The sequence below is a fragment of the Corylus avellana genome, chromosome ca7 (assembly GCF_901000735.1).
Source record: "Corylus avellana chromosome ca7, CavTom2PMs-1.0".
Classification (NCBI taxonomy): Eukaryota; Viridiplantae; Streptophyta; class Magnoliopsida; order Fagales; family Betulaceae; genus Corylus; species Corylus avellana.
The window spans coordinates 1,889,154-1,906,733 of record NC_081547.1 but is presented as its reverse complement, the minus strand read 5'-3'; the positions used below and the strand labels follow the sequence as shown (position 1 = coordinate 1,906,733).

The 17,580-nt window shown below is 35.8% G+C and overlaps 2 protein-coding genes across 2 annotated transcripts; one reads left to right on the top strand and one right to left on the bottom strand.

Moving 5' to 3' along the window:
• The first annotated feature begins 6,422 nt into the window (after window positions 1–6,422).
• LOC132186911 (probable methyltransferase PMT15) lies at window positions 6,423–10,798 on the top strand. The gene is made up of 6 exons (XM_059601028.1): window positions 6,423–7,294; window positions 8,306–8,516; window positions 8,632–8,929; window positions 9,405–9,797; window positions 10,051–10,128; window positions 10,398–10,798. Exons 1-6 carry the CDS (start codon window positions 6,608–6,610, stop codon window positions 10,648–10,650), a joined length of 1,920 nt encoding a protein of 639 aa, XP_059457011.1. The 5' UTR covers window positions 6,423–6,607; the 3' UTR covers window positions 10,651–10,798.
• A 349-nt stretch (window positions 10,799–11,147) lies between these two features.
• Window positions 11,148–15,722, bottom strand: LOC132186912 (plant UBX domain-containing protein 8-like). The gene is made up of 11 exons (XM_059601029.1): window positions 15,579–15,722; window positions 14,805–14,866; window positions 14,280–14,703; window positions 14,111–14,194; window positions 13,916–14,029; window positions 13,338–13,478; window positions 13,030–13,224; window positions 12,834–12,953; window positions 11,989–12,132; window positions 11,821–11,877; window positions 11,148–11,539 (listed from the first exon to the last, which is right to left on the bottom strand). The coding sequence occupies exons 1-11, from the start codon at window positions 15,660–15,662 to the stop codon at window positions 11,432–11,434; spliced, it is 1,533 nt and encodes a 510-aa protein (XP_059457012.1). The 5' UTR covers window positions 15,663–15,722; the 3' UTR covers window positions 11,148–11,431.
• Between the last annotated feature and the right edge of the window lie 1,858 nt (window positions 15,723–17,580).

The following is a 17,580-nucleotide window of genomic DNA, read 5'->3' as shown; positions in this document are numbered from 1 at the left end:
AATCTTATACACATCAATTTTTGAAAGGCTACCTCCATCTTGTTCAATGTTCCAACTCCAAGTTTGTCTGGGCTTTTTAAGGCTCTCACGTCCCTATTTAAGGAATTTCTTGAATTTTGATTGATGTCATGTTCCCCACAATCTACCTATTTAATTTTTCCACGTACTTTATTATTATTATTATTAGCATTAACATTTTCTTCAGTGTACTCAATTTTCTGAAAAAGAAAAATTCATGAGAGATCGGCCTCAAATGAAGCATGTTGATACTCACTTATTAAAGAAGAGAGTTAAAATATTGATTAACAAATGGAGCGTTTTCCCAAAAATTGACAAATAGTTTGAGCCATTTTACATTTTGTTGATGATGCATGATTAAACAAAGTATGATGGCCCAAATCTCTCTTTATTTAAACAAGAGAAAAATCATTAAATTACAGTGGCCAGGATCCATATATGAAAGCCCAAGATTGTGAGTCCAGAACATGTGTGCACTTTCAATCGGTCTCTCAGACAAGTTTACATCCACTCATGCATTGACACAATGGCTTATCTTATTGGAAAAGAACTAAAAAAGTGTTCACCACATTATTTGAACTCAGCTTTAAAATGGCTGTGAATTGGTCCCCTCACGTGTGAAGTAGACATTTATCAGGTAATTAAGAAGCAGAATGTCCAAGTTGTCTCTTTTGCATGTGATGAAGACATTCATTAATTTTTTAAAATATTTTAATTCTGCCATACCAATTTAATTACCTTCCTAAAAAGTTCCATGAGTTTGTGGGACTGGATCAGAATTCTCTATATATAAATTCTTTAAAATGGTAGATTCTCGCATCGAAGCACTTAAAACTTAAAAGATGCTACATGTTAAAAGGGTGACGTGTTATCGAGGTAATCAAAAAGATTTTTTCTCCAAAAAAGCTTTATCTTTACTTTTGTAGAGATGCTTCTTCTTCATGAGATTATAAGACAATTTGTAATATACAACTTTTTTTACAACATAGAAAGCAATAACCTGATAAAAATATATTCAATTCTCAACTATAACATACTATATTTTTAATATATGGTATTTTCAAGCATTTCGATGTCTAAAAATGACTAAAATTGCGTAATTTAAAATTTTGAAATTGCAGAAGATCTTAATCCAATGCTAGGATCCTCTTTGTTTTAAGTGAAAATTAAAGAAAATATTTCATAATTCATTTTAGATTTTACATATTTTAGTGAATATGTTGTTACATCATTTAAAATTTCTTAAAACGATGCAACCTAAAGAATACGCAACAAAACAAAATTCTAGCCATAAAATAGTTGGATCTCTTAATTTCACTTGAAATTGACAACATCTTTTTCCAAGTTGATGGGGGTAGGTTCCACCCATAATGGTTCATTACATTAATTGAAATGTGTGAAGTGTATATTCATGAGCCATATACATCATCTCGATCAATTTCTCGACTTAATTACACGTGTCCTTTTGTTCCTTTCTTTCGCTTTCCTGCCCATAGCCCCTCTGTAATTAACAAAATCTAAGCTGTAATCTTTTTTAATTGCATTGTTTAATTTGTAATCTTAAGATAGACAAAGAGTAGACAGACCTTAATTAACAAAATCAACGGTTCTTAGAATCCTAGTAAAAACCAAAGAAACTACAAAAGAATAGGTCTATTTTGCGAGTATTAATGAAATATTCGGAAATTTTTGACACAGCCAAGGGTTACAAATAGACAACCATCACACCTTTGACGTTTCATATATATGTACACATATATGTCTGTCTTTTTATGAGCTTACAAAAAACGCGGTTGAAAAAAAAACAAGTTCGGTTCGTTTGACAAAACTTTTTAGATGCATCATTGTTAAGTAAAAATAATTTTTAGATGTGTTGCTAAACAAAATCATTGTATTTGAATCGATAAAAGACAAGGCATGACGTAGTGCATGGATGCACGTTCCAGTCTAGAGATAGCTCAGCAAAGTTTGGAAATATTCCATCAAATTAATAACGTTGATGGGCGGGCGGGCGTCAGCATCAAGATATATCTAATTTCCCAACGAAGCTTTTCAAGCACATTTTATGTCAACCCATCCTGCAAATCAAAAACCCTTATCAAAGAAAAGTATATCTTGCCTTTCTAAAAGGATGGGACTTTAATTTATAAAGTAATTTAGTTCGATTTCTTGGGGGCTAAAGTACTAATAAAAGATTATTATATATATGTCCTTAATTAAACACATATAACTAAATATATAATTGGGTAGAAATTAATATATAATTTAACACACAAACGAATTAAATGAACCTTTCTATTTACAAAAGATTTTATACAAATTCCTTCTAAGGAGTAAGGACGATCTCTTTTCAATCTTGGTCAATCTTTCTTGATTTTTTTTTTTTTTTTTTTTGAGTGATCTTGAATTGTTATTTCATTTAATTTAATTAAATGAATTATTAAGCAATAAAAAAAAGATATCGTACCTTTTTTTTTTTCTAAGAAAAACGATGCCGTACTTTACAATGGATTAATGGCTATTAAGCAAGAAATAGCCTAACCAGTATTTTAAAACGATCGAGGCCGAGAGGGTCACGCGCCAAGCGCGTGGTGTCTGCCTTCTCTTTTCGGTTTAGTGATTACTTTATAATTTTTTTAAAGGAAATCTGCTTAAAATCTCATGCATGTGAATAATCAGGTGCCTCGTTGGCCTACAACTTTACACTGCTCCAGGTGTCATCATGACCATTAATCTTTTACGGGGGATTGAGATCCCATGCATGCAGTATTGTTGCTATTGCATGGATAGGAATTAGGAATAGGATACAATACCATTTTTTTGGACCATTCATTTTAAATGAATGTCCAAATCATGATAACAAATGTAACCAAAAAATACAAATAAAAATGGAAGGTGGCCTTTTTGGTGACAAAGGGTAATGGTTCGGAGGTTGTTACGACCGGTACTCTCAATAAATTTAGTGGCCGGTGGCTAGAATTATTGTCGAACCACCCTCTAGATTATTGCATAGGATCTTAATCCCTTTATGGGAAGTTATTATATGTCTGAAAATGGCTTGGGTGCTTTTTTGAGGGCGTTTGGCCTAGCCTCACAACTTCGTAAACGTTTTAAAATAAAATCATAGAAACATATTCAATTTAGGAGTGTATTTTTAAAATTTGTGGTTTACTATAAATGTTAAATTACGATTTTATCAAACGCTTAAATGCATTTTCAAAAATATAATTTTAAAAAATCTTTACTTTTTCAAACCCCATGTTTTAATACTGCTAAACCTACCAAACACTTGGTGTGTATAGCCAACACAACAAAAAATAAAATAAAAACTTTTTTTATTTTTTTATTTTTTTTTACAAGAATCCTAAATTGTGATTTCGTGCATGAGAGTGACTTGTCAATTTTATTAATATATATATGTCGTTTGGAGGGTTGGTAGATCGTTAAATTAGATTAGGCGTCAGACGACTTATGTATCCTCAAAAATATATGATTAAAAATAATAATAAGAAATAAATGGAAATGAAGTTGAAATACAAGTTATGTTGAGGGGGCCAGTTTAAATCTTTTAGAATTAAAGCCTATTTAAATAGATCTAAGTAACAACCAAAAATTAAATAAAAGCCAGTCTGACAGCCGTAATCTAACCGCCCTTCAACTAATATTTTCTTTTTTATAACCAACTAATATTTTAATGTCAAATGTCTTTGTCAAAATCATATATATATATATATATATATATATATATATAAAGTCCATTTAACCCTTTTAAACTACTATTCCAATAAGAATATACCCCTAATGCTAGTAAAATAACGAAATTACCCCTATAAAATTTTTAATAAGACAAAAATACCCTTAAAATTAAAAAAATAATAATAATTTTTAGTATTTTTAGTTTTTATTTTAGTAAGGATAATTTTGTTATTTTTTTAAAATTTGGGGTATATTGTCATTGTTTTTGTAGTTTGAGAGGTAAATTATCGCAATTGATAGTTTGAAGGTAGATTGTTATTGGAGTGGTAGTTTGAGGGGGTTAAATGAATTTTATATATATATATATGCCGTGCAAGTTTGGGATGTCCTCTAAATTTTTTAAGCCTTGCAATTTGAAAGGGAAAAACATTTTGTGGCAAAATGGGTACCTGACACGACAAAGTATATTTTTTAATATATCGTGAAAAGTGTATAATTTGAAAGTATGTTTGAAAAAAAAAAAAAAAAAAAAAGTATGTCTGAAAAAGTGAAAAAATTTACGCACGATTTTAAAGGTCGAATCACCATTTCACCAAATATTTAATTGAGTTTTAAAAAATGGAATTTTCATTTACTGTGTTTTAAACCCGATATTTTTTTAAACTTCATGTTTTGAAACCATTAATCGAACTGACCCTAAGAGACAAAGCTATTGAAATATATACTAATGTTTACACAAATACAATTAAAAGTGAAGTTAACATAAAAGTGTGTGCTCTCTTTTCATCTAAACAATACTAAGAATAACTTGATGGAAGATTTAGATCTAGATCGTCTCTCTTCTCATTTCATGGTAGCAGTGCTTGGCGTCTTCTCTGTAGGCTCCACCAATCTCCGTGCGGGTTGCTTTAGACCTAGTTTGTAGATCTAGATCTATATCCATATATAGTCTCTTCAACCTTAGATTTGATTATTTTTTTCAGCCAAAGCGTGTCTTCTGAATGGATGTTTACGATGTCGTGTTTCTCCACTGCTGCTTGTGCGGTTTTTTGTTTTTGTTTTTTTGTTATTGTTTGTTTGTTACTGTTGTTTTTATTTTATGGTCCTAGCCGTTGGGTTGAGGACGTGAATAATGCTTCTGGCTTTTGGGTTGAGAGGGAAATGATTTGGATGTGAGTTTTTTGCTCATACTTGGGAAATGATTTCCTGTGTTCCCGGAAGGAGTCTGCGTTAGCAAATCTGTTCTATAATCTAAAGATTGAGCTAGGATAGCGGATGTTTGACATCATAGATTGATTTTTCATTGTAAGATCTGTTATGTTTTCGATTTTATGACGTGTAATATTTTAGCTTCAGCTATGATTTTGCAAAACTGTATGCTCTGTTATTGTAACAGCTTTTATGTTCTTGACAACTATTAATGAAATCAAATTGATTTTTCCTAAAAAAAAGAAAAGAAAAGAAAAAGTGATATAAAAACGCAAGCATAGTTTTCTTTTTGGGTGTTGAGTGTAAGCATAGTTAATGTAATTAAAGGCAAAATTCTCTAAATTTGGGAGGAAGATAATATGCTACGAAATCCCTACATTTAGATTGGTGCAGATAACATGCCATGGACTTGTAAAATGGCGGTTTCCTAACAAAAGTTGAGAGTCAAAGATGAATGATTCTAGTGAACAGAAAGGAACAACTACCTGGGCCCCCTTCTATCTAAAATGGGGCCCAATCGACCTACAAGAAAACCCCACATACAAATGAAATCAATTAATCGATCAAGAAAACTCCAGGGCAAGTAAGGTTTTCTGTCTAGGAAAAGAAGAAGAAGCAAGATTGGGTTGTTGGCACATCAAGTTCTTGCTGCAATTATCATCAGATAACTTCAAGTTGTGGTTAGCTTATGGGTAAAAATCATATTCCACAGGTTGCTTGTCTGTTACGTCGGTTCAAAAAAATGCTTAGGGTTTCAACGGGCAATTAGAATGATAGAGATTCTTAGCAATTTTGTCTTTTGAATTTGGCAACAAATACGAGAAAGCATGGCTACCTGTTTGAACAGGTGGATCTCATAAAGACTCTCTCAAATTTTATGTCAGAATTGTTATCAATCCAACCAATAACTTTTCGATATTTAAATCCATCTTATATAGGTAGATACTAATCAGTAATCAAGATCTTTTGTAATTGGACTGTCCAAATTTGTAAGATTTTTTTTTGCAATTATGAGAGACCTTAATGAGACCAAGTTGCCTGAATAAGTGCTTAGATTATCCAAGCACCAACTCCGGCGAGTATGTCTCATTGGGACCTCTCAAAATCAAAAAAATTCTCAATTGCAAGAGGTGTTCATAAGAGTTTTCTTATATTTACCTAATTAATCCAATAATCCCAACGGCAAATTGTTGGAAATCAAGAACGGCGAATGCTTAAATTGAAAATTAAATAATAGGTGAAGTTTTTCTTCGTAGTTGACCACCGCGTATGTGATCAAATCTGCTTACATAGATGAAAACGAGTCTGGCATGTTTTCCATCCGTTGGATGCAAAAGCACGGTCAGGATTTAACAATCAGAAATTGGATGGGAGCCGATCCGAGTTGAACAGGGGAGGGGGCGCAGGAGAAGGAGGCACTGAGATTCATGCTATATATTCTTCCCATAACAAAGAAGACACGTTATGTAGTAAAGTGTGCATTAATTCAGACAAACACACTCGTGGAGGCGCCTCTTCTTTGCGATCCTTCAATTCATTTCAAGCGCGTCTCCCTCACGCGCAACCTTGATAACTCCACTCGTCAACCCCACAATTCATAAATAAACACACGCTCTCTCTCTCCCTCTGTATCTCTCTCGCTCTCTCTCTGTGTGGTGGCCGGTGGCGGTGGGGGTTGATTTCAATGGCTTTCCAAAACCCACTGTTGCATTTGCTGTGCTTGAAGAGCAAAAGAGCCAGCCTCTACTACTTGGGTTCAACAGCCATCCTCTGCTCCCTCTTCTACCTCGTCGGTCTCTGGACCCACTCCTCTTCCACCACAGCCGCCGTTATATCCTCCGCCTTCTCCGGCGTCTCATGCTCCGACCAACCCCGCAACGCCACCACCACCACCACCACTGTCCACCTTGACTTCTCCGCGCACCACCAGGGTCCGGACCCTCCTGTCAATTACGATGAGCGTCGTGTCGACCGAATTCCCCCCTGCGACGCCAATCTCTCCGAGTACACGCCATGCGAGGACGCCCAGAGGTCCCTCAAGTTCGACCGCAACATGCTCATATACCGAGAGCGGCACTGCCCCGAGCCGCACGAGGTACTCCGGTGCCGGGTCCCCGCGCCGACCGGTTACAGAGTTCCCTTCCGTTGGCCGCAGAGCAGGGACTCGGTGTGGTACGCCAACGTGCCACATAAGTGGTTGACGGTGGAGAAGAAGAAACAGAACTGGGTCCTGTTCGAGCGCGACCGGTTCAGGTTCCCCGGCGGCGGGACCATGTTCCCCAACGGTGCGAATGCGTACATTGATGATATTGGGAGGCTGATCAATCTCAAGGATGGCTCTATAAGGACCGCCATTGATACCGGTTGTGGGGTACGTACGTACATTTCAGTTCTTTTTTTATTCCGTTATGACTGCCCGTCTGGTTAACTCTCCGAACCGGCTGGTTCATTTCATTTCTGTGGGGTTGATTAGGATTAAAGATGGGTTTATTGGGATAAACGTCTGCCATTAGTTGGAACAGTTTTACAGGTAAATATTTCATCATTACTTTTTGTGATTATCGTAGGCCGGTGACTACCCAGTTGACTTTTGAACCAGATGGTTCACGGAGTATGTGATTCAGAGTTGGGAAATTGTTGACGATGGAAATGGCAATTGGGTTGGACGAACGAAATTATTATTAGATTTATTATTTTTTTTCTTCTAGGATTTTAAGAATAATTAGGTAAATCAAGAATATCGATCTCATTAATTTACATAAATCAAATGCGGGTGTGATGACCTCATAAAGGTTAATAAAAGAAAAATTCAAGAAACAAAAGTTAAAATATTTTTCCTAATTAAGTAACTGTATTTACTGAGATTTGCTCAAATCCCAAATCTGGCAGACTATTACTGCCAGTGCCAGTAGACAGAGTCGACAGACTAGGTATATAAAGGCTGTCATGAATATTTTAGGTAATATATTGTTGACTCTCCAAATTATATTTAGGTAATTTCTTCAAATTGAAGCAAAGTATAATAATGCATGAAAGACCGAAATTTTTTGAGTATTTTATATTTTTAATTTATTTGTTCGTAATCTGTGGGAGCGGTTGATTCAATGCACACGGTAATTACTATCTTAATTAATACCCATTAAAACACTAATTAAATGTTAATAGAACGTAGGAAAGGAGGAAAACATGTACTTTAGACCAAAGTCCCCATAATCACAGCACCTTGTAACTACTCCATATCCACCCTTTCTTCATTCAATACTTACTTTCTAACTAATTTCAAATTCTTTTAACATGTGATTTTCACGCTTTAAAGACAGCTGTTAATATTTAATAGACGGAATTTGAAGAAAATGTATAATGTCAATTTTGTTTGTTTCAGGTGGCTAGTTGGGGAGCTTACCTTCTTTCGAGGAACATTGTGGCAGTATCATTTGCACCAAGAGACACACATGAAGCTCAGGTCCAATTTGCACTTGAGCGAGGGGTGCCTGCATTGATTGGAGTTATTGCTTCAATCAGGCTTCCTTACCCTTCAAGAGCCTTTGACATGGCTCACTGCTCACGTTGCCTAATTCCCTGGGGCCAGAATGGTAAAATCCCAATTCCAAAGCCTATCATCATCGTCACGTCTACATTTTCATAATTTCGTTTATCAAAATATATATATATATAATGGGTTGTGAATTTTGAATTGGGATTATGCAGATGGGCATTATTTGATCGAAGTTGATCGAGTTCTTCGTCCTGGTGGGTATTGGATCCTGTCGGGGCCACCGATAAACTGGGAGAAACACTGGAAAGGCTGGAACAGAACACGCGAAGATCTTAGAACAGAGCAAACCATGATTGAGAATGTTGCCAGAAGCCTATGCTGGAAAAAATTGAAACAAAAGGATGATCTTGCTATTTGGCAGAAACCAACTAATCATGTCCACTGCAGAATGAACAGGAAGGTTTTCAAACATCCACGGATGTGCCAAGCTCAGGATCCAGACAAGGCATGGTAATGCAGATTTTTTATTTTAATGTGTTTGAATTTTTGTGTTTTTTCACAATGCTTCTTACATGGTAGGAAACACACGGCAATTTCATAAACTAATTTGAAGAAAGTTCCTCCAATCCAATTTGGAGAAAAATTCTGTTTTGCGCTTTTGACGCCTCTGCAGATTTCGAAGCACATGTTTAAATGCTTAAAGCAAATTCTTCTCACTGCAGCTGAACACTTTAGCAGTGATACCAAAACCAATAGAGTGGTAAAGGCAGTGGGAATTAGATGTGGGTATTAGGTAAAATGTTTGCTTATTTGAAATGAATCCTTTGTTAGTTAATCCATATCCAACCACTGAAACTTTTGATGTGTCCTTTTCTCCTTTAACTCCATGCTGCTTTTGGATGCTTAAGATATAGAATTTTTTTTTTTTCTTTAAAAAAAAAAAAAAAAATCATTTACTGTTCCTAAGAGTTTGTCATTTCTGCAGGTACACTAAAATGGAGAGTTGTTTAACCCCACTTCCTGAAGTTTCCGACATTAAAAAAGTGGCAGGTGGGGAACTAGCAAAATGGCCAGAGAGACTGACTGCAATTCCACCAAGGATTAGTGGAGGAACTTTGGAAGGAATTACAGCTGAGATTTTCAGAGAGAATACAGAGCTATGGAGAAAGAGAGTAGCTTATTACAAATCCCTGGACAATCAATTAGCTGAGCAGGGGAGGTATCGGAACTTGCTGGATATGAATTCTTTCTTGGGAGGATTTGCAGCTGCATTGGTTAATGATCCTGTGTGGGTTATGAACATTGTTCCCGTTGAGGCTGAGATCAACACCCTTGGGGCCATCTATGAACGAGGATTGATTGGAACCTATCAAAATTGGTAAGATAATTTGATAAGCAAAAACAAATAGGATAATAAGTATCATTGATTGTGTTTATTTTGTTAGAAACTTCCAAAGGGTCTTATCTTTGTGGCTTTATTTTATTTATTAAAGACAACTTACTTTTCAGAAATAATAACAAATTGTTCCTTGTTTGACAAACTATATTGGCATGACTTAATCTTTAACTGAAAATTTGTCGCTATATTCAGCAGTTTCAGAGGTTGTTGCTAATATCTTGTCTCATCTTAGGTGCGAGGCCATGTCCACTTATCCACGAACTTACGATTTTATCCATGCTGATTCAGTTTTTAGCCTCTACAAGGGCAGGTATTGTCAGTTTAATAGTAATTTGTTGTTCGAATCATTAATAAAGTCTTTATAAAGCTTACTTGTCAAATAGATCTCGAGCAGCCCACTCTCTTGTTTGGACAGATAAGCTATATAAGAATTCTCTCACATTTATTGCCTATCAATCTAGATAGCAAATTGTTGGGAATCTGAAATTCTGAATATATATATTTTCTATCCTGAACTTTATAACATTGCACATTAAAATATTCAATACATGAAAATAACTAAGACATTTTGTATTACAGATGTGATATGGAAGATATACTTTTAGAGATGGACCGGATTTTGCGGCCGGAAGGTAGTGTGATTTTCCGGGATGATGTAGACTACTTGGTGAAAATCAAGAGCATCATAGATGCAATGCAATGGGATAGCAGAATTATAGACCATGAAAATGGGCCACATCACAGAGAGAAGATTTTGTTGGCATCCAAGCAGTATTGGACAGCTCCAGCCCCTGACGGGAATAAAGGAGGAAGTAAAAGTGCTTCTTTATAAAAGCTATTCTTCTTCTGCTTTCTTGAATCAAATTTTCAATTTTTCTGTTAATAACTTTATCAGACGCTGATTCTTTGACGCCCACTATTTTTTTATTGTTTGGGCAACGGGGGTATATAACATTTACATGAAGGCCTTGATTTTGTCCTTTCTTTGTCTAAGGGTTTTTTCCTTTTGTTTTATCTTTGCATTCATCATTGAAGCTCGTTTAATGTGGGGAAGACTCAAAGGGGATGCTTAAAGCCTTATAAAGAGTTAAAGGGGATGCTTAGTTTTTTCCTTTTTGTTTTATCCCTTAATACTCATCAGTACCTTAATAATCTATCAGCTCTATGTGAACTTTTCATCTTCCTAATATTGGAGTAAAGTGTTGCAGAAATTCTCTCAAGAATTCTGTGGTCCATCCAATCCATGCCACCTAGCTCTCTACAAGAGCTTTTACAAGGAAGTTTGGAGGTCACCCAAGTTTTCAGATAATTGAGCAAAGAGTTATGCTAAAAACAGAAAACCACAACCATTGATTTCAAACACTAAATGCCATTGATGTTGCAAATGGCATGGAAAGAACCAATCAAACCACCGATAGTTCATCACCATCATTAATCAAAACAGGCCCTCTTAGTTTGGTATCCACTTGATCGCCATCAGTTTCTATAGGGTAACCCATCTCAGATTCTAGTATTCTTACCAAAGTATACGAGCCACAAACAAGTACAGGCCATATTTTGTGATAAACGGTACAGCTTACCGGGTGAATTTTCAGTACAAAAGGGCGGTGATGTTAAATCAACTCCAGAAACAAAGCTTCCTGTTTGCTGGTCAGGCCTAGTTCGCGGAAAGTCAATGAACTGTCAGCAATGCCAAAAGCATGCCGGGGGTATGGCCTAACCTGCTCATCATGGAAACAAAATGAGAGTCAGAAACCCTATCAATTCAGCTCCATTTTTCACATTCCATTCAATCTCTGCTTCAAGCGTTTCCATCTTAAAAATACTTGCCAAACACACTTGTTGGAATATTAATTAAATAATTATATTAACTATTTTCTATTTTCGAGATAAGTGGTAATTTGATAACTCTTAATGCTATACATGCCATCCTAATCGGAAACCTAACTGTTTACAGAATGTAAAATCATAAATCAATCCAGAGGAAAAGGGAAACACTTACCACTCTGTAAGTGCCAGGCTTCACCAATCTACCAACATCAATGAAGTCAAAAAGAAGCTAAAAAGAAAAGAAAAAACAAAAAGTCAGTGGAGCGAATATAAAATGCATGATTTTTTTTTACCGGGACAGAAAAGCCACATAAGCTTCCATATGTACAATCATGTTTACCTGAAGCTTGTCAGACTTGAGAAAGCGACGGCCATGGCGGCTGCCATCTGGCATCCGAACTAGGAGAGTTACCGCATTCTCATCATCTGCTGCTGGTTCCTGAGGAAGCGAAGCTTCTTTTGCAGCTAGTATTCTCAGCAATTTCTGTCATCAATGAGAGAGAGAGAGGAATAAACTGTCTAGCCTTATCTATACAAATACAATTATAATGGGACTTCTCTGTCTGTTAATGAAATATACAGAGCTACTCAATTAGCACTTCCGATTTAAGCGATACATCTAAGGCTGATATCATCTCGATGTTTTAATGCAGGAAAACACATCACGTTTATTACTACATGCTCAGAGTTGGCAACCATCAGTAACTCACCAGGCAAAAGGTTTCATTATTTTTGGCAAAATCAAAACTTCTACTTTTCGCATCAACATTTCCACTAAGATTAATTTATCTACAGGTAGCAAAAGTTCTTTTCATCACAGAAACATTGCTCAACCTCAAATTCAGGCAGCAGATAAGGATATAAGATATTCTCCGCCCCAAAAAAAGAAATGAAAGATAGATTATATATATATATATATATATATATATGTATGTATGTATGTATCTGGGAAAAAGTAAAATCATTGCATTTGAATTGTAAATGTAAGCCACATTTTTCATCTCACTTCTTCTACTAATAGAATTATCATTGTAAAACTAAGAAAATAATTTCTATAAACACCTAAGAACACTAGTGTCATGCGAAAAAGCGGAGCCTGGAACCTGGCATACAGTGACATTAATTATAGTTTTGTAAACACTAGGCTGATTCATTCAGTAACGCCAAAATTAACAGATCCACAACCTCTTCCTCAAGCAATTTGTTGCAAGCTTTGTCTTCCTTTAAGTAATGACTTTCAGCTTCCTTAAGAGCATTTATTTCCTTTTCCTTGTCAGCTAAGAGGGAAGCAAGATATTCAGCATCCTGCACACAAAATCTGACCAATCAAGCCATACATAATACTACCATCAAACATTAATTGCAAAAGGCAAGTTAGAACCTGTTGTTCTCTTAGCAATTGCTGAGCTGTTATAGAGGGTGATGGTAGATTGGGTACAGAATGAGGACTGGAACTCTTATCTTGATTAATTTGCAGATGAGGTGAATAATGAAAGTGATTTGTACTCCCTTCACCAAAAAGTGCATTTTCAAGCATGACAGCTTCATCAAGCTCTTCCGAAGAAATTTCACCCCACTTCATTGCAAAAAGATGCAATTGGGTGGATTAGTGTACCGGCCGTAACTGTTACAGTATTATTTTATTATTCATTCAGCTGATTTCTATTGCCCTTAACAAATACGTCATACCTCTTCAGAGTGAAAGGCATCTTTGCTGCGTGGAGGACAATTACCAATATTACCAGTATCCGAGTTGGACCCCCGATTCACCAGTGGCTGTTCTTTCACATTTCCAGCTCCTTCCTGGAATGATGAGCTCCCAGGCTTTAACTAAACAAAATGTCTCTTTGTTAGAAACCACATCCACACCTTCACAATGGAAAATTAAGAAGCACATAAAATTTTATTCTGTAAGTCAGAGAGCTTTTATTTATTTCCTTAATTTCTCGTTTCTCTGTAGTGTTGTAATATGCAGAATATAGGCTGCAGACTCTAAGAAGAGCTAAACCCAAGAGAGATAGGGTTTAACTTGAAATTTTAAAACCTTTTTTGCCACAATATCAGAGATTAGTTTCTTCCATAAACAAATTGATGCCTGAAACTGAAATTATGCTTGCACTTCCCATTAACCAATGCTAATCAACTCAGATGGCATCAATTAGCAGAAACATTATAATGCATTTAGATGAACACCATGTTTGTGCAAGTATTTTATGTGTGTCAGCGTGCATGACTGACAAACATAATCTGCCATTTGAAGTACATACCTTCCATCCATTAACCTTAGCTTTCTCATTTCTACGAGTTAAATCATAATATCCGACTTCTTCATCTTCAGTTTCCACTTGCTGCTCACGCAATGCTTTCTCTTGCTCCGCTGTCTGAACTCAATTCATCTTAGAAACCAAGGACCACGGATATAGGGAAACAAATAACAAACACAAAGACAAGATCTGAAATACCTTCAAAGACAATGAAATTGCACGAGAAAAGTCATCATCTTCTAGGTGCATTTCCCTTTGCAGAAGCCCACTCCCAGAAGAATCCTGCATCAAAATGTGGATAAAAAGAACTTCAAGGAAACATTAAACAAAAATATAGGCCAAGGCAGTAAAATTAGCTGTAACATACGTTGGGAGCACTTTGTTGCTGATTTAGATAACCCCTTTCAACCTCCTTCTTTGAAGCCTCAATAGCAGCTTGAATCATTTCTTCCTCAATATGATTTCCATAAGTTCCCTGACCAGGAGATAATCCACTCAGATCCTCGGTCTGCCTTAATCCTGAATGATGAGGCTGCTCATTCACAGTGTTGAAGCGCTGAGGAAGCCTCCCTACCTCTCCCGATGGTGAAATAGATGGCCCACGATTTGTAAATGCAGAAGCACCAATCCGGTTATAGAGATCTCTCCTGTAATTAGGGTCAAGCAGTAACGAAGGCTTGAAACTTCTAGCAGCGGAAAGAAATGGTAAAATTCCACGTGATCCAGCCTGATTCCGATCATTCATACCCATGTGACCATATTGCTGGGGAGCAGCAGGTGTTGGGTTTGTCCTGGACGAGAAAGCACGAAAATATTACAGGTAAGCTAAAATGAATAATAATAGAGAACTAAAAGAAATTCAAAACAAGTGAAATGAATTGACATGCCATACGTGTGTCTATCAACTTCACCAAAATGTGCATCAACAGCTTCATCGAGATTGCCTCCATGTTCCTGTTTACCAATCAAAATATATCAAACAACTCAAAAAAAAATGTTGGGACTCAGGAGTTGCTCCAAGACCATCTTAAATCACCCTTTATCCCAAAAAAATTAAATTAATAAAAAAAATAGTGAATTTAATGATTTAAATAATATTCTAAATTGATGCAAATGTCACATACAAACATCGCTTTTCTTGCTCATACCAACTGAAATTACAACACCGCCACAATTAAACGATTCACAAGCAACATTTGGTCCAATTGACTGCAAAATTAAGTCCATAATTAAACTGCTTGTGTACCATCACTAGAGGCGACTCTTCCATTTTCTTCGACAGCACCACTCCGAAAACAGGATAATTGACAGATAATGAAATCCAACCGCGTCCTATAGACGCAAACACACATACTGACATATATATACTTATTATATATGACAGAGTCACTGACCTTGATGAATCTGCGCATGAATTTACAAATTTTCACTGCGCGACGGATCACATTCTTTACGAATAAAAGACTAATAATTAGAAATTAAACAACAACAAAAAATCAAGTACTAGATAAGTCCCTAAGCAAGTGATAGAATGCTTCCTAATCTTGAAAAGAGATGATAACAAATAGTCATAGAAGCATTTCGTACATGATCTCGAAAAGGAAATAGATAATGTGAGTGAATAACTTGATGGATAAAGACGAAATGGTAGATCGGAGAAGCGCACCTCCAGTTTCCGAAGCGCGAGGGACTCGGACGCGCCGGTGATAGCCATGAACGAGTCGATCGTAGCCTGCGATGGCCTCGCCATTGCCGTCGATTTTCAGAGAGAAATGAACAGAGAAAGAGAGAGAGTGAGTGAGTGAGTGAGAATTAGAAAAGTATTCTCTGGGACCCAAAAGGTGTACAATGGTATTTATACGTATTGAAATGAAGCACAACGGAATTGCGCGCTTTTACTTTTTGTTCGATTTTCTCACCAGGGAGTGCATTACAGCAATGAGTACATGACTACGTGGCGCTCTGTTAGCATTATTCGTGGAGAGTACTGTCCCAAAATCCATATCCGACCCATATATTTTACTAGAATTTCAATTAACTCACCTACAGGTTACAGCAGGCTACAAGGCTACAAGTTTAAAATTACAGCAATTAATTACTATATTAAAGTGTGCTTTAAAAAAGTGGGTGGTTTAAAAAAAAAAAAAAGGGTTACTTTTGGGTATTTTGATGATTAAAATTTGCTAAGATCGCTAAGAATGCTCACTATCACTATCTGCAGTAAGTATTGTTCACTCACAATTTTATTTTAGTTAAAATGATGAGCTAGAAAAGTGAAGATTTACATCACTTTTATTAAATTGTCTTACCAAAATAACCAAAAAAATGGTTTTGATGAGACTGCTAGGAGTGCTCTTACATACATTTTGTTAGAGCTGCACAAGCGGTTACGGTTAGCGGTTATTGGCTATAACCCCAAGCGCCTAAATGGTTAGCGGTTATTCAAATCAGCAATCGGTGGTTTTATAACTACTTTTTTTATGAGTTTTTGAGCTTTTTATGTGTTTTTAGCCATCACTGTGCCTATTTATTGAGCTTATTTTAAACGTTTTTGGCCAAAGTGTTTTCAAAAAGATGAAAAGAACATACTTTTTTTGGGCCAAGCAATGTTTTTGAATAATGCTTTGCCCAAAACATCACATACTACATTATATTTTACATACATACAGTCATACACGGCCAAAACGGCGTCGTTTTGTATATATATATATATATACACATATAAGGGTAAACAGTTACCGGTTATTAATCGTTTTTTCCTACCCTTAAAACCGCTAACCGCCTACCCTATCTTCTTATCGTAAATGGGTGAATCGATTATTGAATTTGTAGGATCCACTTAGAGAGAATAAATACAAGGGAGTCAAACAAGAATAAATTAATATACATAGTAAGATATCATTTCTAGTTCAAAAGCCTAAGTTAATGGGCTTAGTCCATTTAAATATATTAACTATTCTTATTCTTTATATTTTCTCAATATATGACATAAATCTCACAAATGCATGCATAATAATGAATTTACAAAATATATATATATGCTTTGAAGATAATTAAAAGAATGATGTGTACAATGCCAAAAGGAGAGAGAAACCAATAACAAACAAAAGGGCTATTAGCTATGTTTAGTGGATTCAGCTTCCATGTTGTAGTTAGAAAAAACAGGAGATCTGCTATACTTAAATAAACAACTAGGATCGAAGGTTTTGTAATTGTAATGTTGCTAGTTGTTCGGTGGATTTCATTTGGCATGAAAATCTGGGAATTTGAATCCCACTTGGCATGAAAATCTGGGACAACAATGGAATGTGGGATAGAGGAAGAGGGTGCCTGTGAGAGAGCATTTGAGAGTCACTCTCTCAAACTCTGCCATGGAAGCCAAATCCTTACAATCCAAAACTTAAGAGCATCTGTTCGGGATGGGAAAGTGGGGAGCCGGATAAGTTTGGCCTTATCTGTCTTTCTGGCAGCTTGCGTTTTTGGTTTGGGTGGAAGTGAGGAGGAGAAGGAGGAGAGTGAAATAAAATATAATGCAATGAAATATAAAATAAAAAGCCGAATATGTTTGGTCATTGACTTATGTTCATAAATTAAAGTTTTAAAGATTATATTTTGTCCTTATTCAATTGATAATATTAAAAAAATTGAAGTGGATAAATATGATAATA

Excerpts from the sequence above, each read along its gene's own strand:
- LOC132186912 (XM_059601029.1), bottom strand. The coding sequence starts at position 15,662 with ATGGCGAGGCCATCGCAGGCTACGATCGACTCGTTCATGGCTATCACC. Across the intron at positions 13,225-13,337 it reads ATGCCTTTCACTCTGAAGAG|TGGGGTGAAATTTCTTCGGA; the intron begins GTATGACGTATT and ends TTTGCAATGAAG. Across the intron at positions 11,540-11,820 it reads AGCCTGGCACTTACAGAGTG|GTTAGGCCATACCCCCGGCA; the intron begins GTAAGTGTTTCC and ends CATGATGAGCAG.
- LOC132186911 (XM_059601028.1), top strand. The coding sequence starts at position 6,608 with ATGGCTTTCCAAAACCCACTGTTGCATTTGCTGTGCTTGAAGAGCAAA. Across the intron at positions 7,295-8,305 it reads CCATTGATACCGGTTGTGGG|GTGGCTAGTTGGGGAGCTTA; the intron begins GTACGTACGTAC and ends TGTTTGTTTCAG. Across the intron at positions 10,129-10,397 it reads TTTAGCCTCTACAAGGGCAG|ATGTGATATGGAAGATATAC; the intron begins GTATTGTCAGTT and ends TTTGTATTACAG.